The 26,970-nt window shown below is 44.1% G+C and overlaps 1 protein-coding gene across 2 annotated transcripts in view; it reads right to left on the bottom strand.

Moving 5' to 3' along the window:
* Positions 1-26,970, bottom strand: part of LOC143766320 (uncharacterized) — a 127,038-nt gene that overhangs the window by 17,143 nt on the left and 82,925 nt on the right. The window contains exons 1-6 of one of the 2 annotated variants that reach the window (XM_077253908.1): positions 11,234-11,289; positions 6,862-6,953; positions 6,615-6,794; positions 6,409-6,532; positions 6,224-6,321; positions 5,935-6,025 (exon numbers count right to left, since the gene is read on the bottom strand). In XM_077253908.1, the coding sequence (XP_077110023.1) occupies positions 5,935-6,025; positions 6,224-6,321; positions 6,409-6,532; positions 6,615-6,794; positions 6,862-6,953; positions 11,234-11,264 (616 nt within the window). In that variant the 5' untranslated portion in view covers positions 11,265-11,289. Of the gene's footprint in view, positions 1-5,934; positions 6,026-6,223; positions 6,322-6,408; positions 6,533-6,614; positions 6,795-6,861; positions 6,954-11,233; positions 11,290-26,970 lie in introns of those variants that run through there. The other variant, XM_077253909.1, reaches the window with a different exon arrangement.

The following is a 26,970-nucleotide window of genomic DNA, read 5'->3' as shown; positions in this document are numbered from 1 at the left end:
AACAGCGCGGGCTTCGCTATTCGCCGTTTACCGGTGGGCGCGGCCATCTTTCCTGTGGCCGCGCGTGCGCAGATGGAGCGCTCTGCTGCCCGGGCTTCAGGAAAATGGCCGCGGGATTCCGCGCGTGCGCAGATGGAGATCGCGGCGGCCATTTTCCTGAAGCCCGGGCAGCAGAGCGCTCCATCTGCGCACGCGCGGCCACAGGAAAGATGGCCGCGCCCACCGGTAAACGGCGAATAGCGAAGCCCGCGCTGTTTTGAATCTCCTGGGCAGTGGATCTTCGCTTTGGACATGCGCACACCACTACGCCACCAACGTAATGATGAGCAGGTTTCTGAGGGAAAAAAAGCGCTGTAACCACGCCCATCCGACCTGACCAACTTGAGTGACAGGACAAAACGGCCACTTCACACAGGTATTTCGACAGCCTAACGGGGGAATAAAGGCAAAAAAAAGGCACTAATGTAAAGCCCAGCTCTGCCCCTATTTCACACTATTTTTATCTAATCTTTAAAAAACGGGGTGATAGGTTCCCTTTAAAAAAATAAATAAATAAATTTGAAGATGGCGCCCATCGCGCCTGTACAGTAGCAGCTATTGGTGTGTATAGAGATCCGATAGCTGCTATTGTACAAACGTCAGCGGCGCATTCTTGCTGGAGAAAAAAAAAATTCCTCCTCGAACATGGCACCGTCCACGCCTGCACAGTAGCAGCTCTCTCTGGCGCCATGTTCAAATGGTTTTTTAAAAAATGTTGTACTTGCTCAATAACATTAAGAGCAATGTCCCACCGGGAGTTTCAGTCATGTTACCGATGTCCCACTAGATAACCCAGACCATGAGCTCCTTGTGCATGGATCGCGGTATGGCGTGGATGGCCAGTTCTACACTGAATATGCTGCTGTTTCCTTCCATGAAACCATAAAAACAGAACCGCTGCCCCCACACATGTACGCCCAGGAAGCTGGACTCCGTTCCCTAGAAGCCTGCAGACATGCTAAAGACCAAACTGCCACCATTTATACAGACAGCCGCTATGCTTTCACAACTATGGACCTTTATGGAGAGATTGATCATTCCTCCCAAAGGCAGTTAAGCCTATCAAGAATGATAAATCTGTCCAACGCCTGATGAGGGCCCTACTTTTACCCGAGAAAGTTGCCTTGGTGAAAGTCAAAGGCCTTGCAAAGACGACTCATCTACAGCTAAAGACAATCACATGGCCTACCAGGCTGCAAATTCTGCTGCTTACCAACCAAGAGACAACCCTGCTTGGGTGGCAGCTGCACAAGTGGCCTCCACCACGGACCCACCCGTGACCTTCTCCAGAAGCTACAACAGGCTGGCATTGAAGAATTTGCCAGATGGCAAGAGAAGTGAGCTGTGCCATCACCAGAAGGACTGGAGCAAGTGGGGACAAAGTTTGACTATCCCGAGTTCTGTATCCCATAAAGGCTCAAATCACCTATGACAATATCCACCAATCAAAGACTGCCATGACAGACCTCATTCACCTGCATTGGTATGCTCCTGACTTCAGTGTCTGTGCAGCCAAACACCTGACCTGTGCACTCAACAACGTGGGACGCACCACCAAGATGTCTATGAGACGCACAACAAGGTCCCTGTACCCATTCCAGCACCTTCAGAAAGACTACATTCAACTTCCTAAGACTTGTGTGTTTTGACCTCTTCTCAGCATGGACAGAGGCATACACCAGTAGATGACATGGCTCCCGAAACCATCACTGATTGTGGATACTTCACACTAGACCTTGGAAATCAAGGTCCCAGAGTCTGGATGATGAGTGGAGAGGCACACAATTCAAGCTGCTTGAGGTCTAGTGTGAAGCTTCCACAATCAGTGCAATCAGTGATGATTTGGGGAGGATTGTCAAGAGGAAGATGAGAGATACCAGACCCCACAATGCAGATGAGCTGAAGGCTGCAATTAAAGCAACCTGGGCTTCCATAACACCTCAGCAGTGCCACAGCCTGATCGCCTCCATGCCACGCCACATTGATGCCAAAGGAGCCCCGACCATGTATTGAGTACATTTATTGAACATACATTTCAGTAGGCCAACATTTCAGATTTTAAAATAATTTTTTCAAGTTGGTGTTATAAAATATTCTAATTTACTGAAATAATGACGTTTGAGTTTTCATTGGCTGTAAGACATAATCATCAACATTAATAGAAATAAACACTTGAAATAGATCACTCTGTTTGTAATGACTATATAATAGGAGTTTCACTTTTTGTATTGAAGAACTGAAATAAATTAACTTTTTGATGATATTCTAATTTTGTGAGACGCACCTGTATCTACTGTATGTAGTATAAATACATATACAGTATATATGTGTGTGTCAGTGTCATCTACTTATTCTATGTGTATTTATCTATTCTAACCTGTCACTTTGTGATTTTACTGTACGCTGCATATGAATTGTGGGCTTTTCTTCTATTACATATATATATATACACAGTACAGACCAAAAGTTTGGACACACCTTCTCATTTAAAGATTTTTCTGTATTTTCATGACTATGAAAATTGTACATTCACACTGAAGGCATCAAAACTATGAATTAACACATGTGGAATTATATACTTAACAAAAAAGTGTGAAACAACTGAAATTATGTCTTATATTCTAGGTTCTTCAAAGTAGCCACCTTTTGCTTTGATGACTGCTTTGCACACTCTTGGAATTCTCTTGATGAGCTTCAAGAGGTGGTCACCGGGAATGGTTTTCACTTCACAGGTGTGCCCTGTCAGGTTTAATAAGTGGGATTTCTTGCCTTATAAATGGGGTTGGGACCATCAGTTGTGTTGTGCAGAAGTCTGGTGGATACACAGCTGATAGTCCTACTGAATAGACTGTTAGAATTTGTATTATGCCCCTCCCCTTCCTATCCTTTTTTATCCTATTCTTTCCCTTTCCCATTAGTTATTAAAATTCTTAATAAAGATTATTTGAAAAATAATTTGTATTATGGCAAGAAAAAAGCATGCAAGTAAAGAAAAACGGGTGGCCATCTTTTAAGAAATGAAGGTCAGTCAGTCCGAAAAATTGGGAAAACTTTGAGAGTGTCCTCAAGTGCAGTTGCAAAAACCATCAAGCGCTACAAAAACTGGCTCACATGAGGACCGCCCCAGGAAAGGAAGACCAAGAGTCACCTCTGCTTCTGAGGTTAGGTTTATCAGAGTCATCAGGCTCAGAAATCGCAGGTTAACAGCAGCTCAGATTAGAGACCAGGTCAATGCCACACAGAGTTCTAGCAGCAGACATATCTCTACAACAACTGCTAAGAGGAGACTTTGTGCAGCAGGCCTTCATGGTAAAATAGCTGCTAGGAAACCACTGCTAAGGACAGGCAACAAGCAACACAAGGAATGGACATTAGACCAGTGGAAATCTGTGCTTTGGTCTGATGAGTCCAAATTTGAGATCTTTGGTTCCAACCACCGTGTCTTTGTGCGATGCAGAAAAGGTGAACGGGTGGACTCTACATGCCTGGTTGCCACAGCCTGTAATTGACATCATAGGTAGATCAAAACTATGAGAGTCAAAATGGGAAAACAAATCCAGAAAATCACCTTGTCTGATTTGGCAAGATTTATTTTGCAAATTGTGGTGGAAAATAAGTATTTGGTCACCTAAAAACATGCAAGATTTTTGGCTCTCACAGACCTGTAACTTCTTCTTTAAGAGGCTCCTCTGTCCTCCACTGATTACCTGTAGTAATGGCACCTGTTTGAACTTGTTATCAGTATAAAAGACACATGTCCACAACCTCAAACAGTCACACTCCAAACTCCACTGTGGTGAAGACCAAAGAGCTGTCGAAGGACACCAGAAAAAAAATTGTAGCCCAGCACCAGGCTGGGAAGACTGAATCTGCAATAGGTAAGAAGCTTGGTGTGATGAAATCAACAGTTTATTTTATGGACATCTAAGGTTTGATTTCTTTGCCTGTGTGCATTGGATGGGTTGTTACAAACATCTGGTGAAAATTTCACGCCAATAGTACTTTTAGAAATAAATTCAGTTAGAAAATTGGTGACGTGTTCAATACTTATTCCACTCACTGTAATCAATAGACAAAGGTACACCCAGATAGTTGTCGGCGCTTCCGTCACAAGATTCTCGTGGATATCAAATATAGTCGTTTATTTTGGAGTTACGGGATAAAACAAGGTTACAGGATTTGGGAGTCAAATCGCGTTGTTTTATCCTATAACTCCTAAATAAATGACTATATTTGATATCCAGGAGAATCCTGTGACGTAATCGCCGACAACTATCTGGGTGTTCCTTTGTCTATTGATTGCTTTTACCACGGTTGTCTGAAGCCTTCCGTGAGGCCAGCTAGTCGAGCTGCAGTCCGCCTCCACGGGATTCCTGTGGAATCCTGTTTATGCCTCATTTCGCCTGTTTCTGGTGAGTGCAACACTTAGATCGTGAGCGGCGCCTGTTCCCCTTTTTTCTCCCTATCTTTTAGGGTCAGTTGGATCCGCTCACTGTAAGTGAGACAAGTGAATCCCAATCAACTATATCATACATAATGAACTTGCAAAAAAAGGAGACATAGAACAAAAAACATGTTACATGCCCAACAAAAATGTATGTTCAGGGGAGAACTTCAATACTAATCTGGAGGTGCAATTATTCATAGTGGAGTAAGTGGACCACTGGTGCACCTATGTGTTCTGAAAAGAAAATTTGAGAAGCTATTATCACCCCCCCCTCCATTTTAAGGGCGATTGTGCAGTCGACCGAATACCTTAGGATCGAAAACATAATGTAATTTATGAACTGATGATTCCATCAAAAGGGGGCTTGAGCCACGCCAATACATCTCCTGCAGGTGTGAATAAGGCTATGTGCACACACTCAGGATTTCTTGCAGAAATTTCCTGAGCAAAACCGGACATTTTGTGCAAGAAATACGCATGTGTTTTTTTCGCGTTTTGGACGCCTTTTTTGCGGGTTTTTGACGCGTTTTTTTTCCGGAACTTCCAAATGCATTAAATAGTGGGAAAAATGCTAAAAATCCGCAAAATTAATGAACATGCTGCGTTTTTTACCGCAATGCATTTTTTTCGCGGAAAAAAACGCATCATGTGCACAAAAATTGCGGAATGCATTCTAAATGATGGGATGCATAATGTATGCGTTTTTTATGCATTTTTATAGCGAAAAAACGCAAAAAAAACGCAACATGTGCACACAGCCTAAATGTATATTACAGCCATCAGCCATGCACGGCTTAGAGATATATCATGGACAGGTGTAGTGTTTTTTAATAGTTTATTGCAATTCTGTTTGAAGTTACTCAGTTTTAAAATAAATTGAAAACTCAAAAATATAAAGGGAATCTTTTTTTACAGAAAATTACACTTGGCCTCACTGCACATTTAATGTTGTTGATCATAAAAGTGAAATTTCGCCAGAAAGACTAGACCTGGTCTTGAATGAGAACATTCAGCAGCACAGAAGGAAGAAAAGGTAGATTCATCCAAGAAGATATCAGTGTTCTAGGAAGCCAACAACATCATTACCCTCAGCTTCTTCTTAGAGGCCCATCATATTTTTCTTCTAGTGATTGTCTAACTTGTCAGCACATTCAACATACGTTGTCATTTGGCTTTGTAGTTTACAGATCTGGACATATAACGGTCAGCGCCTTCTAATCCCAGAGGGTAGGTGGATCCTCTAGGCTTTAAATTCTATAGAAAAGGGCTTTCAATGTGTAAAGCAATTTAAACATTTTTTTTTTTGGGGGGGGGTGGGGTGGATGTTGTGATCTGGAGGCAAGGATGTGATCACATGATTGTGATACGGCCTGACTACCCAACCGATAAAGCAGCCACAGCCGGTGACTGAGAAGAATGTGACTCTGTATTTAGTGGTTGTTACTCACCTGGGTAGTCATATGTAGGAATCTCCTCTTTACACCACTCATCACCCCTCACATATGTCTCTGTAGTATTAATATGGGTCAGATCTTCACCCTGAAAAAAATATTGCAAAAGTCACAGACAGATGGAGATGTCACATCTATGATAAGTTCTAATCCTGCCATCTCCTCCGTTCTCATTACACAAGTCTAAAACATATAATACTGGTTGATAAAACAAGACAGAGCACAAGACCTTCACAGCCATCTACATATCATACGGGAGATCTCATGACACCTTCTCTCCATCTACCTGATGATCCTGAGGAACAATGGTATCTTCTTGTTTACAGTCCTGTGGAAGAAGAGGACGGGGACATCTCTCTGGTGTTGTCGTCTTACTGGATAAAACTGGAGGAAACACATACAGGGACTAAATTCATTATTTACATACAGATAATTATAGGCCCTGTGTATTTAGTCCTGTCTATTAATTACCTGGTGATATGAGGGGCTGGGGAACCTCCATCTTGATGTCCTTGTACAAATCTTTGTGTCCTTCTAAATACTCCCACTCCTCCATGGAGAAATAGACAGCGACATCCTGACACCTTAATGGAACCTGATACATACAATGATACCTTTATCCCCCGATCCCTTCATAGCGTTACTGTATAATGTCCCAGCATTCCCAGTGGTGTCACCTCTCCAGTCAGCAGCTCAATCATCATGTAGATGAGTTCTAGGATCTTCTGGTCATTGATGTCCTCATGCATTTGGTGGTGAGGTAGAGGCCCTGTGTCTGGGCGAAGGGGTCTTCCCCATTCCTCAGACACAGGATCCTGACCACGCTTGCTAGAGGTCTTCTTCACTACTGTGTAATCCTAGTTATGGAAAGACACATTAATAAAGATAAGAATGATGTAATGTGGTGTCATCAGAATCTCTCACCTGTCCAGTAAGCCGGAAGAGGATTTCTATGGTGAGTTGTAATAGCCTCTCCTCCATTTTGTTATTGTTCATGTCCATTCTTGCTGGGACCACTGTAACAAAGGCTACCATCAGTAACACACTACACCGCCAGGGACTCAGATCCTGCAGTGCCAAACGTCTCCCCTACTTAAGCCAGTACATGTCCAGGACAGTCTGAAGTTTGCTAGAGAGCATTTGGATTATCCAGAAGAGTATTGGGAGAATGTCATATGGTCTGATGAAACCAAAGTAGAACTGTTTGGTAGAAACAAAACTCATTGTTATTGGAGGAGACAGAATGCTGAGTTGCATCCAAAGAACACCATACCTACTGTGAAGCATGGGGGTGGTAACATCATGCTTTGGGGCTGTTTCTCTGCAAGGTAACCAGGACGACTGAACAGTGTACATGAAAGAATGAATGGGGCCATCTATCGTGAGATTTTGAGTGCAAACCTCCTTCCATCAGCAAGGGCACTGTATAGTACACTTTCTATGCCAAATGGTTAAAAAAAAGAAAAACTCTTTTATTGTACATTGTACATGTATGTTACAGTGGTGTTATGGGCACGGCCGCAATGCTAACCCTGCCAGTTTAATGTCAAATGCAACCATGGCATAAAGGAAAGTTGTTAGTTATTGAGCTCCCTTGTACCTCTCATTTCCCCTCCTCAACTACTCTATTGTGGGGGCTGCTGGGTTACAAAGGTACCGAAATGCCTAATAATGGTGTCTGGTCTTGCAATGTACGAAGGTCTATTAGGTCGGGCCAAAGGCAGCATCCAAAAAGTTACCTTTTAATGCCCCCATACACAGTAGTCTAAAGTTACATGAAAGCACTGATTTGGGGGGTTTGGGTGACTATATAATGTACATGGGGGCCTCCCGACAGATGATGTCAGGGCAGAGAAGGATCTGGCATCCTGAATTTCAGAGGCTAATCCATTTGTTCTTCCTGTAGATAATCCTCCTCTAGAGGAGTCTGGAGGCGACTCTCTCATATAGACCACAGGAAAGCCGGAATATTTGTGTGTATGGGGAAGTCGGGAGAGATGGCCGTCTGCCAAATGACCGTTCAGCCAAAATATCTCACATGTAATTGGCTGTTAGTATTACACTGACAGGCAGTGATGATACACGGCACTACAGTAGTACAGTGCATCACCGGAGCCATCACAGGCTTGTATGCTGTATGATCACACTAAAAGTTTTAAGAGAAGTACAGGCAGCACAGTGGCTCAGTGATAGCACTGCAGCCTTGCAGCGCTGGGGTCCTGGGTTCAAATCCCACCAAGGACATCATCTGCAAGGAGTTGGTATGCTCTCCCCGTTTTTGAGTGGGTTTCCTCCCACATTCCAAAAAAAAGATACTGATAGGGATTCTAGATTGTGAGCCCCATCGGGACAGCAATGATAATGTTTGCAAACTATAAAGCGCTGCGGAATACGTTTATCCTATATAAAAATAGAAAGAGAAAAATAAACATCACAGTTTTAGCAAAAGAGAACATTCTCCTTCTTGATGAAGACATTGAGAAGACCTCTTCTATATATCTGAGATAAAATAAAAGAGCCTCCATTATTTTATGAGACATATAGAGAAGATAGCCTCCTCCATTATATCCAAAGACCACAGAGAGGGTGAGTCCTGTGTTCCCCATCAACACAACAAAATATATCGCCATGACAGCCGGGGCCTAACTATAGAGTCCTAGAATTATGTCATTATAATTATAAGGCAAAAACAAACAAAATAAAATACAGCTACATTCACTACAAAGATAGAATATCTCCATTACACGTACAGCTCATACTGCAGATAACAGCCCCTCATACATCTAAAGCACTAGCCCGGATCCACAATTCCAGATTTGGGAAAATGATCCAAGAGGTTGATGCTGTGTCCCAGGTCATCTGTATTCTCCCTTTTTTTTCTCACCATGGAAACAACAAGAACCCTCACTGTTACCCTGATCCACTCCCATCTGGACTACTGTAATGCTCTATTAATTGACCTCTCCCTCACTCGACTTTCCCCTCTTCACTCCATCCTTAATGCAGCAGCCAGGGTCATCTGTAAGGAGGTGGCCGGTCTCCTCAGTTGCGCCCTCTCCTTCTGCCGTGTGGCCCCCACGCACTTCATGTACATATGTTAGGTACCTGTATGTTTTATGTGTCATTATGCTGCATTTGTATTGTAATGTAATGTTTGCATTGTTCCTGATATCCTGATGTAATATGCTGTGCTGTGTTTGCCCTTTAACCTTGTGCTATGTCAGTATGTATTAAAGTTGTTAGATCAAAGAAAGCAATAGTTAAACTGGTGGTCTGAGCCAGCAGCAGAGAGGCTGGACTTGCAGCCACAAGTGGAGAGGAAGCTCATGCTTCCTCAGAACAGCCTGGGACATTGGCCAGGGCAGACTTGTATGACAGACGGGGCACTGCCAAACCCCCCGGATGGGAGAGGTCTGTTACCCAGGACTCAAAGGACCCCAGGAACTCAAGAGGGGTCCCAAGGACCAAAGGACTGAAGATCACAACATGGACCCTAAGACTCTGGAAGGGCCTCAGCTTCTGAAGGGGTAATCCCGCGTGTGGACTACTGTCTATCTGTGTCTGCTGCAGCTGCAGCTGCGAAGCGAGTCAGGGAGAGATCAGGAATCCGGTGCTGTATTCTTCTGTTATTCTACTCCATTCCTGTTTATTATTATTATTATTATTTATTGTTATAGCGCCATTTATTCCATGGCGCTTTACATGTGAGGAGGGGTATACATAATAAAAACAAGTACAATAATCTTAAACAATACAAGTCATAACTGGTACAGGAGGAGTGAGGACCCTGCCCGCGAAGGCTCAAAATCTACAAGGGATGGGTGAGAATACAGTAGGTGAGGATGGAGCTGGTCATGCAGCGGTTTGGTTGATCGGTGGTTACTGCAGGTTGTAGGCTTGTTTATTAAAAGTAATTTTTTTCCCTGTTGGAGAACAGCTGTCTGGATTGCTGCGACCAGAACAGAGAAGGTAACTCTTTTTGGGGGAAAGGTTGAGTCCATCCCAGATTGCATGTACAAGGGGCCAGGGTGTCTATAGATTGTGTTTATTGGGTGAGCTCAGTCCGGACTACCACCCCGGTGCCCCTTGTGGCTAATCGATACTGCGACGCGTCCGCTCTGTGCCAGTCATTACACTGGCTACCCATACATTACAGCAGGGGTGGGGAACCTCAGACCTCAGGGCCATTTACGGATGACCTTTAATCAGGCCCCCGAGCAGATTCTCAGGAACCGCATTTTTGGGCAGGGAAGTGTATTTTGATTGCTACCAGCTCATTAATTTCTTCTTGCTCTGTTAGCACACACAAAGTGTTCACTATTGAACACTGAAGGGCATGCAATGAAAGATTACGTCCTGACTCCAGTGCCAGAGTCAGGATGTACTTTGTGGGCGCAGTTTGTACGGCCCCCGAAGAATGGTATAAATATCTATATGGCCCTTGGCAGAAAAGAGATTCCCCACTCCCTGCATTACAGGATCCAATTTAAACTGCTTGCTCTTATCCACACAGCTCTCCACAGTGCGGCACCCCCTACATTTCCTTCCTTGTTTCTATTTATCGACCTAACCGCTTGTTACGCTCTGCAAGCAACTTTCGACTAACCTCCACACTAACCCGTAGCTCCCACTCCCGGCTCCAAGACTTCTCCCGCGTTGCACCAATCCTCTGGAATGCTCTGCCCCAAGAAATCAGAACTAACCACAACTTAAGTGCTCCCTAAACCACATCTGTTTAGAGCAGTCTATCACGTTCCATTAAACTCCACCGCACCCAACAGCACCACACATACTGGCTGGCGACTACCTCATGCAGCCTTTATCTACCCCCATTCCCTCTAAATGGCTGGACCATCATTGTAAATACACACCCGTACGTTGCATCTCCCCCACCTCATTGTAGATTGTAAGCTCTCACGAGCAGGGTCGTCATTATTTTTGCTTTAATTATTGTATTATCCTTAACGTTGCTACTTATGACTTGTATGTGAACTGTTGAATTGTAAAGCGTTGCAGAATATGTTGGTGCTATATAAAGATTATTATTTATTATCTTCACCAGGAACATGGTGATATAGTGTGGCGGCAACTTGTAGTGTCATAATGTATGTGTGGGGAAGATGGTACTGTGGGAACATCATACTGTATGTTGGGACCAGAATGGGGCCCTGTACTATGAGAACAATACGTTTCCTCACTTCCTGTCTTCCAAAGTGGCAGCAAAAACCCCAAGAGTCTCAGTGCTGAAGGGGTTAATGTCCCTCACGCTCAGTAATGGGGAATCTCCAGCACCTACCTCCACCTGCAGAGCCGCACTCCACATACATATATGGCTGCTCTGTGCACACAGGACCTGTGATGAGGTCACAGGAAGGGTGGACTCAGGGGTCATATGATCAGGGCCCTCAGTGAATGATATCTGTAGTGCAGACCCTACATGGAAACTTCTCCTCAGTGACATTCCCGCCATTATTCCCCCTCACTACTGGCACAATTACCCCGCGCCGCCTTTTCTACACAGTGTTATGTGTGGAATGTAACGTGTGATTTCTCTGGAGACAAATAGACCCCACACATGAGGGAATTATCACCAGTTACCGGACGTTTACTATATGGTGACATATGATTGTGCTATCGACTCCATACCAGGAGCTAAAATGACAAAATCTCATTTGTTTAACCCTCTTACCCCCGAGTGTGGTTTGCACGATAATGACCAGGACAATTTTTACAATTCTGACCACTCTTAATTTATGAGGTAATAATTCTGAAAAGCTTCAACGGATCTCGGTGATTCTGAGACTGTTTATTCGTGACCTATTGTACTTCATGTTAGTGGTAAAATTTCTTTGATATGACTTGCGATTATTTGTGAAAAAAATGGCGAAAATTTTAAAAATTTCACAATTTTCAAACTTTGAATTCTTATGCCCTTAAAACAGAGATGTCATGCAAAATACTTAATAAGTAACATTTCCCACATGTCTACTTTACATCACCACAATTTTGAAACAATATTTTTTTTTTTTGTTAGGACGTTATAAGGGTTAAAAGTTGACCAGCGATTTTTCCAACAAAATTTACAAAACCATTTTTTTAGGGACCACATCACATTTGAAGTGACTTTGAGGGATCTGCATGACAGAAAATACCCAAAAGTGACACCATTCTAAAAATGGCACCCCTCAAGGTACTCAAAACCACATTCAAGAAGTTTATTAACTCTTCACAGCAATTAATGGAATGTAAAAGGAAAAAAATGAACATTTAACTTTACCTTAGACCCCATTTTTTTATTTTCACAAAGTTAGCAGGAAAAATTGGATGATAAAAGTTGTGCAATTTATGCAGTGTACGCCGATACCCCATATGTGGGAGAAACCCATTGTTTGGGTGCACAGCAGAGCTCGGAAAGGAAGGATCGCCATTTGACTTTTTCAACGCAAAACTCACTGGAATTGAGATAGGATGCCATGTTGCATTTGGAGAGCCCCTGATGTGCCTAAACAGTGGAAACCACCCCCCACAAGTGACACCATTTTGGAAACTAGAACCCCTAAGGAACTTATTTAGTTGTGAGGTGAGCTCATTGACCCACCAATTGATTCACAAAAGTTTATAACGTAAAGCCGTGAAAATAAAAAATCTATGCTTTTCCACAAAAATGATCTTTTAGCCCCAATTTTTTTTATTTTTACAAAGGTAACAGGAGAAATTGGATCCCAAAAGTTTTTTTGCAATTTCTCCTGAGTACGTCGACACCCCATATGTGGGAGAAAAACATTGTTTGGGCGCACGGCAGGGCTCTGAAGGGAAGGAGTGATCTTTTGGAATGCAGACTTTGATGGAATGGTCTGCAGGCGTCATGTCGCATTTGCAGAGCCTCTGATGTGCCTAAACAGTGGAAATGCCAAATAAGTGACCCCTTTTTGGATCTGATCTACTGTTTCCTGATATTCGAATTTTATAATGTAGTGGCATACGTGAGTTGTGTAATGTTTGTCATACGTCAGTTGAGTGTTTATGAGGTTGTCATATGTCAGATCTGTAAGTCAGAAATTAATTTAGTAGTCCATAGATGTGTGGTACAGTCTGAAGCATTCATTCATACACAGGCCAGGTTTTTTGGTGCAGGTGTTGTAATGATAAATGGTGTTCTTGCTTATTGCCCTTTTGTTATACACTCGGCACCTCTTTTACGACTTACAATTTTTTCCGCTTTGAGGGACCTCCCCCCGGGAAATGTTGGCGAAGTACGATACAAGCACCTTCAGTTTCAGAAGTATTGGGGCCCACTCCTTCCTGACTGCCAAATAGCAGGGCCTTAATCACTACCTCCTGGAACTGAAGGTATGACATAGCGGTCTGGCATGCACATCATGACAGCAGGAAAGCGTTGAACATTGCCATCTGTACGATGTTCAGGGCCAACTTATTGTACCACACCTTGGATCAATGCCCTCCATGTTTCTGTTGTACTCCAGTGCACAGTCTGGTTTGGTGACCTGTGTAGAGGTACCTCGCACAGTCCTGAGGGTGCTGCCATCTCCATGTACGGTGGTCAAGAAAAAGACATCCCTCTTGTACTTGACCACCAGCAGGTGGTCGCTACATTGGGCTCTGCTATCACCCCTTCTTAGCATCTACTCAATTAGCGTTTTCGGGAGGCTTCTCTGATTTTTGCCAACAGTGCAACAGGCTGAGGTACCTTGTGCAGAGAGGGACTTGAAGAGTGGAATGCTTATAGAGTTTAATTCCATACCTGGCACTCTAATTGGGCACATACTGCCGGAAATTGAGCCTCCCCTTGAAATGGATTAGGGACTCAACCACGCAGATGTCCATTTGGGGCATGTACACTTCAGCAAACTTTTTGTTGAAGTGTTTAATGACCGGCTGAACTTTGAACAGATGGTCAAAGTTGGGGTCATCTCAGGGAGGACAAAGCGCATTATCATTATAATGCAAGAATTTGTGGATGGCCTCAAAACGTGTCCGGGTCATGACCATTCGGAACACTGGAGTGTTTTATAAAACATCAACACTTCAATATTGCCAAAGTTCTGGCTTCTCTAGGATCCCCAAGTGAAGGACCAGGCCTCAAAACTTCATCATTTGAACTGTGTCTACAGGAGTTCAGGTAAAAAAATGATGAATTAGGGTTTTGAGCCAAAAATAGCTGAGCGTACAAATTAGTTTGGCCCACCATGAGGTTAACAAAATTCTCAGAAAAAAAGACTTAAAAAGTCTATTTCTGTGATGCCGGTGGTGTCAGTAATGCAGGGCCCTGGTTCACCTTCTGTCCTGGGGCGTCTTCGTGCTAATTCATATCCTGTCCTGGGGCATCTTCGTGTTGGTTCACCTTCTGTCCTGTGGCATCTTCATGGTGGTTCAGCAGCACCTGAGGAGGACGTAGAGTCAGAGTCTGAAAAATAAAGAAAGGTTGGATCCTCTTCCTCACTGCCAGTGGCAAGGAAAATGTATGCCTCCACTGAATAACGGTTTTGGCATGAGCGGGGCGACATTTTTTTTTATGTATGTGGTGTTTGTGTCAGTACTTTATTCAGTTGTGTGTGTAAGAGAGTGTTTGGTGTAAACTTTTTTTTTTTTAAGAAAAAGATAAAAGAAAAATAGCAGCAACTGGGGAGAAAAGAAAGTCAGTGAAAAAAAAGTGTAAAACAGCGAGTACAAGTGCTGATTAGTGAACTGCGTCACTAATCAACACTCAGCGGCTGCTGGATGTGTGCAAAGGGGGAGTGGAGGGGGATAAAAATGGGGGGAGGGGGATTGGGGTGGATGAGGAGAGATCAGAAAAGGGATCAGGGATCAAAAAACTTACAGTTGTCTTCTTTGTTCTCTCTTCCTTCTTCTCTGTTCTGGAGGAGCAGCGATTGTGGTGTCACAAGCTTCTGTGGCAACACAACGCCCAGCATGCCCCACAATTGGACTCTGTGACCACAGAAAGGGGGGTAAAAGAGAGGGAATGGAGGGAGGTGATTGAGGTGGATGAGGAAAGATCAGGCAGGGATCTTCTTACAGATGTCTTCTTTCTTATCTCCTCTTTCTTCTCTCATCTCGAGCAGCAGGAGCAGCGAGTGATTGTGGTGTCACACAGCCCAGCATAGCGCAGACTGAACAGCGTGACTGCCCTGTACAAATCAGCTACTATGAGGATGTGCAAGGCAGTCACAGACAGGACATAGAGTGGCGGTCACACCGCGTCTGTGCGCTGTGATTGGTGAGATCGATGTAATCATCAATCGCATCAATCAGAAGTGGCTGATGTGACACTGGCATTGCCAGGCACCAGCCTAGGGTCGGTGCTCTTACAGCGCGGTCACATCGTATCTGTGATTAGTGCAATCGATGCAACCGTCGATCGCACCAATCAGAGCAGGTCCAGGCATTTCCTGGCATTGCCAGGCACCGGCCTATGATCGATGCTCTTTGCCAATCACAGCGATCATAGTTGTGGGGGCGGCGACACCCCACACTATGACGATGTATCTACCACGAGGTAAGATGGCGTCAGACATTTAATGCAATCACAGCGACTTCGGTCACAGTGCTGCATTAAAAAAATTACGTAATAATTCGTCCCGCATCCATAAGTATCTGTAACATTCCTGCCGGCATTACTGCATGGCTTTCCATCTCCCATCAGGCAGATACATCATGTTACTTACCCTCTGGGCAGAGGCGTAGCTAGGGTTTCAACTTAGGGGGGGCGAAACATCTGAGTGGGCCCCTAACCAGCTAACCCTGATTACAGCTACGGTTGCGCACTTTAATTGTGAATATAGGGGAACCTCAGAATATGACCCTACTGTTATTGAAAATAAATCTATATACAAAAACAAACATTGACTTTACCGCCTTATTGTGACCATATGCAACTTTGATGGTCACAATACTCTGAGTGCCCCTATAACAATAATGCTTAAGTGCCCACTTAACATTTAATAATGTCCCCTAAGTTCCCCTCATGTATTGCTCCATTATACACAGTATGGTGAGCTCAAAGCTTCCCTATCCACAGTCTAAGGCCCCACAGCTCCCCTATACACAGTATGATGATTCTATAACTCCCCTATACACCGCATGATGTTCCCACTGCTCCCCTATAGATAGTATGAGCCCAATGCTCCCCTATACACAGTATAATGCTGACAGAACTCCACTATAGAAAGTATAATGCTCCCCAGAGCTCCCCTATATACAGTGTAATCGGCCAACAGCTCCCATATGCACAATATGCCTTCACAGTTCCCTATACACAGTATGATGGGCCTGCAGCTCTCATCAAACAGTATGATGTCCCCCACAGTTCCCCTGTACACAGTATGATGGGCCCACAGCTTCCTTATACACAGTATGATGGGCCCACAGCTCCTTTATACACAGTATGATGGGCCCACAGCTCCCTTATACACAGTATGATGGGCCCGCATCTCCCTTATACACAGTATGACAGTATGATGGGCCCGCAGCTCCCTTATACACAGTATGATGGGCTCACAGTTCCTTATACACAGTATGATGAGCCCGCAGCTCCCTTATACACAGTATGATGGGCTCGCAGCTCCCTTATACACAGTATGATGGGCCCGCAGCTCCCTTATACACAGTATGATGGGCCTGCAGCTCCCTTATACACAGTATGATGGGCTCACAGCTCCCTTATACACAGTATGATGGGCCCGCAGCTCCCTTATACACAGTATGATGGGCCCGCAGCTCCCTTATACACAGTATGATGGGCCCGCAGCTCCCTTATACACAGTATGATGGGCTCGCAGCTCCCTTATACACAGTATGATGGGCTCGCAGCTCCCTTATACAGTGTGATGGGCCCGCAGCTCCGTAAAAAGACACAATGTGATGGGCCCGCAGATCCCTTATACACTGTCTGATGGGCCTGCATCTCCCGTATACACAGTATGTTTGGCCCCCAGCTCCCTTATACACAGTATGATCGGCCTGCAGCTCCCGTATACACAGTATAATGGGCCCGCAGCTCCTGTATACACAGTATGATTGGCCCACAGCTCCCTTATACATAGTATGATTGGCCCACAGCTCCCGCATACACAGTATGATGGGCCCCCAGCTCCCTTTTATACAGTATGATGGGCCCGCAGCTCCCATATACACAGTATGATGGGCACGCAGCTCCCTTATACACAGTATGATGGGCCCACAGCTCCGTCATGATTTGGATACCCTGGTCATTTACTCATCCTCCGGCGTATTCACTATTTTGTGGCACTGCTGCAGTGCCGCTGCTCAAACTTGTGATCGCAGCTTCTGACAGGCCTGAAGTTAGAAGCTATAGAGGAAAGCAGCTGACCGACAGCACAACAGATGAGCGGATGCACGTCCTAGTTCCACTGGACCCCCATGGAAAATGTACATACCAAGTAAGAAATGAAGGACAGCATCCAGTCCAGGTGAAAGTGTTCAAAAACGAATTCCTTTATTTGCCAAATGCAACGTTTCAACCCACATGGGTCTTTATCAAGCATAAAAAACATTGGTAATGGTGGACTTTTATAGGGAGTGGATTAACATCCACCAATCCCCACAAAGACACCACCTACATCATAAATATCATAAAAACCATACAAAAATATACATACAGATAATACAGTTCATATACATAATAACTATCAAGGCAGAATCAAAGAAATAATTTCATATTAAGCAATAAAGTGCCCAAAAACACCCACAGCAGCCTCATTATAAATCCGTGTATGTATCCCTGGTAACCATAAACCAATGGTAAGGTGTGTTTATAAATGCACATTAACACCCCACCTATCAGGTCCAGCTACACATCCCATTCAATCACATGCACAGGGACCACCAATCAATCTCTGACCCATATTGTACCAATCACAAATACTAACCAGATTGCATTGCATCTTACATCCCCCAATCATATCGCATGGATGCATAATGTTTACTAACATCCCCTTACCAATAGAAAAACCGCTGATGCCGGCACCATGTGCATCTCCTCCAATCGATCGTCAGCCACAGAAACTGCACGCCGATGCTCCATGCCTGCGTGCCGGCGTGTGGACACACATAACCCCGCCCCCAGCAGCGTCACCAATGATGACGCGGTCCGGTGAGGGAGAAAGCGTACGCCCACCGCCGCACAACTGCGCATGCGCTCCGGACTCATACCACATTTCGGTCTGGACGCTGAATCGCATATCAAGAGGGAGGCACAATGCGTATAGCGGTATATAGAAAGGCTTCCCTAATTTCAGAGAGCCCCAGATAATCTCAAAGGAGTTATATAGTTGTAAACATCAATAACAATGGAACTTATATCACAATAGGGTTGGTGGACATCTATGTAGGATCAAGATTCTATAGTTAAATCATAAAAAGGATAATGTAAATGCTAAACAATGTTCACAAAATACCAAAGCATTCCACCACTACAGGCCACCAGCCTCTGCATCTTCTACCAACAACGCCATGTATGTATATAGACCTAAAAACACACAAGAGAATATATATAAAAAACCAATTTAAAAACATTCCAATACCACGATAAGGTCACAGAATAATATCAGAGCTAATTATGATACACAGATTTGGAGATTATATTCAATGTTTAGTCCTCCAGGTTGTAAAGAGCCTAGCCTGGAGATCCATCTCAATTCTTTTTGCTTTAACAACAAAGTACGGTCTCCACCCCTCCTAAGTGGTGGCACCCCATCGATCACCCTGAACCTCAATTGACTCACAGTGTGCCTATTGTCACAAAAGTGTTTAGGGACCGGTAACTCTAACATCTTGTTCCTAATAGTGCTCTTGTGCTTCCCTATTCGTATCTTAACCTCCTTTGTCGTCTCGCCAATATACACAAGCCCACATGGGCACACTATCATATATATGACAAAACTAGACATACAGGTATACCTACCCTTAATAGTGATTTCTTTCCCTGTATGGGGGTGATGGAAAACATCCCCCTTAATCATGTTACTGCAACAGGCACAACCGAGACAGGGGAAATTTCCCTGTCTCGGAGGGGCCAAGGTGCTCTGTATCATAGTCTTGCCAGGGCCTATATCTGAGTGTACAAGCCTATCTTTGAAGTTACGTCCTCGTTTATAAGACAAGACAGGAGTGTTTGAGAATTCAGCTACATTCGGAAGACCTCTATTTAATATATGCCAGTGTCTTCTCAAAATACCACCAATGTGTCCACTGGCAGTATTAAAAGTAGAAACAAAAGGTATACGCTTCTCAACATTCCTAGTTCTCTTATTTCTGAATTCCTGTTGTGTCCCACTTCTAGCCCTGTTTCTATAGCACATCACGTCACTAGCTGGGTAACCCCTGTCCATAAACTTCCTGCACATGTCGTCAAGTCTGGGATCAAGCAAAGCATCATCCGATACTATTCTTCTGACCCTTACCATCTGACTCCATGGTAAGGACTCCACCATTCTCCTAGGGTGATGGCTATCAAAACATAATAGACTGTTCCTATCTGTCTCTTTAATATATAAGTCCGTCCTCAAAATTGACCCTTCCTTATACACCATTGTATCTAAGAATTGTATCCGCTCAGAAGAATGTGTCAGAGTAAAGTCCAATTCAGGGAAAATGTCATTAAGTTCACCCTGAAATTCAAACAACTCGGCCACATTGCCATCCCAGACCACAAAGATGTCGTCGATGTAGCGCCACCAGGCCCGGACATGGGGCCAAAATTTGGAACTGTACACGTGCCGGTCCTCGAGTACCGCCATATAGATGTTAGCATAGGTAGGGGCCACATTGGACCCCATGGCGGTACCCCGTCGCTGCAGGTAGTAATCATCCCCAAAGAGGAAATAATTCCTCCTGAGGATGAACTCCAGCAGCGAGAGGACCAGCCGTGCACAGTCCCGTCCCACGTCCGAGCCCGATAACGCCACACCGACGGCCTCAAGGCCCCTGGCATGGTCAATGGAGGTATACAGCGAAACGACATCAAAAGATGCCAGTATGGTACTAGAGGTCACAGTCAGTTGTTCGATCTTATCCAAAAAATCACTCGTGTCCCGTATGTAAGATTTGGCAGATACAGCAAATTCACGTAGAACCCTATCCAAAAAAATTGCTACCTTGTTGAAAATAGAACCCCTACCAGACACTATCGGGCGTCCCGGTGGGTTAAAATAGTCCTTGTGGATTTTAGGCAACACATATATTAAGGGTCTAACCGGACACTCCACCACAAGGAATTCTGAAAGTTTCAAGTCAATGAGGCCTTCAAGAAGGGCATCACTGACCAGAGACCGCAGCTCCTCCTGGAAGCGAGCCGTGGGATCACCAGACAACTTACAATAGACCTCCTCATCATTTAGTTGTCGCATAATCTCTGCCTTATATTTGACACACTCCATCACTACCACCGCCCCACCTTTGTCGGCGGCCTTGATAGTAATGGCAGTGTTCCTAGAGAGGCTGTCAACCGCCTTCTTCTCCTCAGCTGTCAAATTATGGTGGTCACGATTACTATATTTCTTTTTAAGATTATCAAAATCCCTCTCAACCAGCTGAATGTAGGCTTCTACAAAATGGTTATTGACAGGCGGTTGGAACCTACTCTTATTGTGTAGGCCTACCCCTTGCAAAGAAAAGCCCGTCACTGGACCAGCACCCTCATTAACACTATTCTTATCAGAGAAGAAAGCAGCCAGGCGACACCTTCTAAAAAAAGAAAAAAGGTCAATTTCTAAATCAAACCAATTAGGAACATTAGTTGGACAAAATGAAAGTCCTTTCTCCAATACTCTCAATTCCAGTTCAGTCAATGTTATAGAAGATATATTTACCACCAATGTCCTTTCGGCTAGTTGTTGGTCACCCGTTTCTCCTCTATATTCTTCATCCTCATTGTAGTATTGCGTGTCTGTCTCTGGTTCTGGGGTGGTCTTTTTCCTTTTATGCTTCCTGCCTCCTCTCCGGCTCCTTCTCTCAGAATGGCACTGTCGGCAGGACCTCTCCCTAAAAAATGTTTTGATGTTGACGTACCAGCATTCGTATCATCAGCTGAATCTGATTCACCCGTAGTGAAGCCAAATTGCTGATTCCTTTCCATTGTTCGTTTCTTCCTCCGGGTCTGAAAAAAAATTTCTATTTCTTCTATTTTTAAAAGGAAATGATTGCTGTCCCGTCTGCCAGGAAAAGACCCGACCGTTCTTATAGTCCTCAGTGTCACGGAACCATTTAGTCCTTTTTGTACCCTCAATGTCTTTCCGAAATTTCAACAAAGATTCCTCCAGTGCATTTTTACAAGAGCTCAATTCCTGTGCCGTCAGTTGCATAGCTAGTTGCTGTTCCAAATCACTGATGTTTTTTTGAATAGTCACTGCTTCCAATTGTAAATATTCAATATTAAGAAGCATTAAATCAAAGCAAAACTTGTTGGTTATGGACTCAAATTTCGTGCAAAACTGCACATTGTCAGCCATCAAGGTCGGGCGCAGGTGGGGTCGCAACCCTCGAGGTATCCTCCGAACCTTGTAGTATTCAATCAATGTCATTGCATGTAATTCAAACGAGATTAGTCTCCTCTTTTCATTCTCATACCTCCTCCTTAGCATATCAGTCGAAGGGGTACTCAAGAATGTAGCATTAGTCTGTGTGCCTGAAATTATTCTAATGGCATCATCTTCAGTATAGGAAAAGGTAGTGGCAACATCCAGTTCACCCATATCCGGATTTAAAACGGTTTCAACCATCATACATCTAGTGCACGCCAGTCAAGGTCCAAACACAGTCTTAGAGGAAAGCAGCTGACCGACTGCACAACAGATGAGCGGATGCACGTCCTAGTTCCACTGGACCCCCATGGAAAATGTACATACCAAGTAAGAAATGAAGGACAGCATCCAGTCCAGGTGAAAGTGTTCAAAAACGAATTCCTTTATTTGCCAAATGCAACGTTTCAACCCACATGGGTCTTTATCAAGCATAAACAACATTGGTAATGGTGGACTTTTATAGGGAGTGGATTAACATCCACCAATCCCCACAAAGACACCACCTACATCATAAATATCATAAAAACCATACAAAAATATACATACAGATATTACAGTTCAGTTGATTTAATGCTTCTTAATATTGAATATTTACAATTGGAAGCAGTGACTATTCAAAAAAACATCAGTGATTTGGAACAGCAACTAACTATGCAACTGACGGCACAGGAATTGAGCTCTTGTAAAAATGCACTGGAGGAATCTTTGTTGAAATTTCGGAAAGACATTGAGGGTACAAAAAGGACTAAATGGTTCCGTGACACTGAGGACTATAAGAACGGTCGGGTCTTTTCCTGGCAGACGGGACAGCAATCATTTCCTTTTAAAAATAGAAGAAATAGAAATTTTTTTCAGACCCGGAGGAAGAAACGAACAATGGAAAGGAATCAGCAATTTGGCTCACTACGGGTGAATCAGATTCAGCTGATGATACGAATGCTGGTACGTCAACATCAACACATTTTTTAGGGAGAGGTCCTGCCGACAGTGCCATTCTGAGAGAAGGAGCCGGAGAGGAGGCAGGAAGCATAAAAGGAAAAAGACCACCCCAGAACCAGAGACAGACGCGCAATACTACAATGAGGATGAAGAGTATAGAGAAGAAACGGGTGACCAACAACTAGCCGAAAGGACATTGGTGGTAAATATATCTTCTATAACATTGACTGAACTGGAATTGAGAGTATTGGAGAAAGGACTTTCATTTTGTCCAACTAATGTTCCTAATTGGTTTGATTTAGAAATTGACCTTTTTTCTTTTTTTAGAAGGTGTCGCCTGGCTGCTTTCTTCTCTGATAAGAATAGTGTTAATGAGGGTGCTGGTCCAGTGACGGGCTTTTCTTTGCAAGGGGTAGGCCTACACAATAAGAGTAGGTTCCAACCGCCTGTCAATAACCATTTTGTAGAAGCCTACATTCAGCTGGTTGAGAGGGATTTTGATAATCTTAAAAAGAAATATAGTAATCGTGACCACCATAATAGGACAGCTGAGGAGAAGAAGGCGGTTGACAGCCTCTCTAGGAACACTGCCATTACTATCAAGGCCGCCGACAAAGGTGGGGCGGTGGTAGTGATGGACAGTGTCAAATATAAGGCAGAGATTATGCGACAACTAAATGATGAGGAGGTCTATTGTAAGTTGTCTGGTGATCCCACGGCTCGCTTCCAGGAGGAGCTGCGGTCTCTGGTCAGTGATGCCCTTCTTGAAGGCCTCATTGACTTGAAACTTTCAGAATTCCTTGTGGTGGAGTGTCCGGTTAGACCCTTAATATATGTGTTGCCTAAAATCCACAAGGACTATTTTAACCCACCGGGACGCCCGATAGTGTCCGGTAGGGGTTCTATTTTCAACAAGGTAGCAATTTTTTTGGATAGGGTTCTACGTGAATTTGCTGTATCTGCCAAATCTTACATACGGGACACGAGTGATTTTTTGGATAAGATCGAACAACTGACTGTGACCTCTAGTACCATACTGGCATCTTTTGATGTCGTTTCGCTGTATACCTCCATTGACCATGCCAGGGGCCTTGAGGCCGTCGGTGTGGCGTTATCGGGCTCGGACGTGGGACGGGACTGTGCACGGCTGGTCCTCTCGCTGCTGGAGTTCATCCTCAGGAGGAATTATTTCCTCTTTGGGGATGATTACTACCTGCAGCGACGGGGTACCGCCATGGGGTCCAATGTGGCCCCTACCTATGCTAACATCTATATGGCGGTACTCGAGGACCGGCACGTGTACAGTTCCAAATTTTGGCCCCATGTCCGGGCCTGGTGGCGCTACATCGACGACATCTTTGTGGTCTGGGATGGCAATGTGGCCGAGTTGTTTGAATTTCAGGGTGAACTTAATGACATTTTCCCTGAATTGGACTTTACTCTGACACATTCTTCTGAGCGGATACAATTCTTAGATACAATGGTGTATAAGGAAGGGTCAATTTTGAGGACGGACTTATATATTAAAGAGACAGATAGGAACAGTCTATTATGTTTTGATAGCCATCACCCTAGGAGAATGGTGGAGTCCTTACCATGGAGTCAGATGGTAAGGGTCAGAAGAATAGTATCGGATGATGCTTTGCTTGATCCCAGACTTGACGACATGTGCAGGAAGTTTATGGACAGGGGTTACCCAGCTAGTGACGTGATGTGCTATAGAAACAGGGCTAGAAGTGGGACACAACAGGAATTCAGAAATAAGAGAACTAGGAATGTTGAGAAGCGTATACCTTTTGTTTCTACTTTTAATACTGCCAGTGGACACATTGGTGGTATTTTGAGAAGACACTGGCATATATTAAATAGAGGTCTTCCGAATGTAGCTGAATTCTCAAACACTCCTGTCTTGTCTTATAAACGAGGACGTAACTTCAAAGATAGGCTTGTACACTCAGATATAGGCCCTGGCAAGACTATGATACAGAGCACCTTGGCCCCTCCGAGACAGGGAAATTTCCCCTGTCTCGGTTGTGCCTGTTGCAGTAACATGATTAAGGGGGATGTTTTCCATCACCCCCATACAGGGAAAGAAATCACTATTAAGGGTAGGTATACCTGTATGTCTAGTTTTGTCATATATATGATAGTGTGCCCATGTGGGCTTGTGTATATTGGCGAGACGACAAAGGAGGTTAAGATACGAATAGGGAAGCACAAGAGCACTATTAGGAACAAGATGTTAGAGTTACCGGTCCCTAAACACTTTTGTGACAATAGGCACACTGTGAGTCAATTGAGGTTCAGGGTGATCGATGGGGTGCCACCACTTAGGAGGGGTGGAGACCGTACTTTGTTGTTAAAGCAAAAAGAATTGAGATGGATCTCCAGGCTAGGCTCTTTACAACCTGGAGGACTAAACATTGAATATAATCTCCAAATCTGTGTATCATAATTAGCTCTGATATTATTCTGTGACCTTATCGTGGTATTGGAATGTTTTTAAATTGGTTTTTTATATATATTCTCTTGTGTGTTTTTAGGTCTATATACATACATGGCGTTGTTGGTAGAAGATGCAGAGGCTGGTGGCCTGTAGTGGTGGAATGCTTTGGTATTTTGTGAACATTGTTTAGCATTTACATTATCCTTTTTATGATTTAACTATAGAATCTTGATCCTACATAGATGTCCACCAACCCTATTGTGATATAAGTTCCATTGTTATTGATGTTTACAACTATATAACTCCTTTGAGATTATCTGGGGCTCTCTGAAATTAGGGAAGCCTTTCTATATATCGCTATACGCATTGTGCCTCCCTCTTGATATGCGATTCAGCGTCCAGACCGAAATGTGGTATGAGTCCGGAGCGCATGCGCAGTTGTGCGGCGGTGGGCGTACGCTTTCTCCCTCACCGGACCGCGTCATCATTGGTGACGCTGCTGGGGGCGGGGTTATGTGTGTCCACACGCCGGCACGCAGGCATGGAGCATCGGCGTGCAGTTTCTGTGGCTGACGATCGATTGGAGGAGATGCACATGGTGCCGGCATCAGCGGTTTTTCTATTGGTAAGGGGATGTTAGTAAACATTATGCATCCATGCGATATGATTGGGGGATGTAAGATGCAATGCAATCTGGTTAGTATTTGTGATTGGTACAATATGGGTCAGAGATTGATTGGTGGTCCCTGTGCATGTGATTGAATGGGATGTGTAGCTGGACCTGATAGGTGGGGTGTTAATGTGCATTTATAAACACACCTTACCATTGGTTTATGGTTACCAGGGATACATACACGGATTTATAATGAGGCTGCTGTGGGTGTTTTTGGGCACTTTATTGCTTAATATGAAATTATTTCTTTGATTCTGCCTTGATAGTTATTATGTATATGAACTGTATTATCTGTATGTATATTTTTGTATGGTTTTTATGATATTTATGATGTAGGTGGTGTCTTTGTGGGGATTGGTGGATGTTAATCCACTCCCTATAAAAGTCCACCATTACCAATGTTTTTTATGCTTGATAAAGACCCATGTGGGTTGAAACGTTGCATTTGGCAAATAAAGGAATTCGTTTTTGAACACTTTCACCTGGACTGGATGCTGTCCTTCATTTCTTACTTGAAGTTAGAAGCTATGTCACAAGCGCTCAATGTAAGACTATGAGACTATGTGCACTTGTTGCAGATTCGTGTGCGGATTTACCGCGGATTTCCTGTGTTTTTTGTGCAGATTTCATCTGCATTTTACCACCTGTGGAATCCTATACAGGAGCAGGTGTAAAATGCTGCAGAATCCGCAAAAAGAATTGACATGCTGTGGAAAATACAACGCAGCGTTTCCGCGTGGTATTTTCCGCACCATGGGCACAGCGGATTTGGTTTTCCATAGGTTTACATGGCACTGTAAACCAGATGGAAAACTGCTGTGAATCCGCAGCGGCCAATCCGCAACGTGTGCTCATAGCCTGAGAGTGAGGAAGAGGCCAGAAAGAGGCTCCCACAGACTCACATTGATTAGTGACCTCTGCGCTGCTCCATGAAACACTGGAGCCTCGGACAGGTCACAAACTGCAGGAGACAGAACCGAGCGGAGACAAAAAACAGATGAAAACGCGAGAAGGTGAGTATCAGACAGGGGGCAGGGGATGTGCATTTTCAGCACCGCTCCAGCAATGAAATAAAAAATAATGCTGGAGTGGTGCTGCAAATGTGATGCAGCTCTTGGTTACTGTATGCGGGCTCCTTATACTAATACTCATAAAAGGCCCAGGTGGTATGTATCAAAAGCCCCCTAACCCCCCCCCCCCCCATCTCCAGCCTCCCCAGACAGCAAATATTACATGATGGAGCACATATAATATAATAACAAAACATTATAATATTCGGCCCCCAGTGACCTGTCTCCCCTCCTCCACTTCAGCCCCAATACCCCCATCATCTCACATCCACCCCCTCAGTTCCCTGTCCCACCTCACCCACCTTCTGCCCTCACAATACCCAAATGGTCTTACATTCACCCCCC

The sequence above is a fragment of the Ranitomeya variabilis genome, chromosome 4 (genome assembly GCF_051348905.1).
Source record: "Ranitomeya variabilis isolate aRanVar5 chromosome 4, aRanVar5.hap1, whole genome shotgun sequence".
NCBI classification, from domain to species: domain Eukaryota; kingdom Metazoa; phylum Chordata; class Amphibia; order Anura; family Dendrobatidae; genus Ranitomeya; species Ranitomeya variabilis.
The sequence above is the reverse complement of the archived record's forward strand: the minus strand, read 5'-3'. Positions and strand labels throughout refer to the sequence as shown.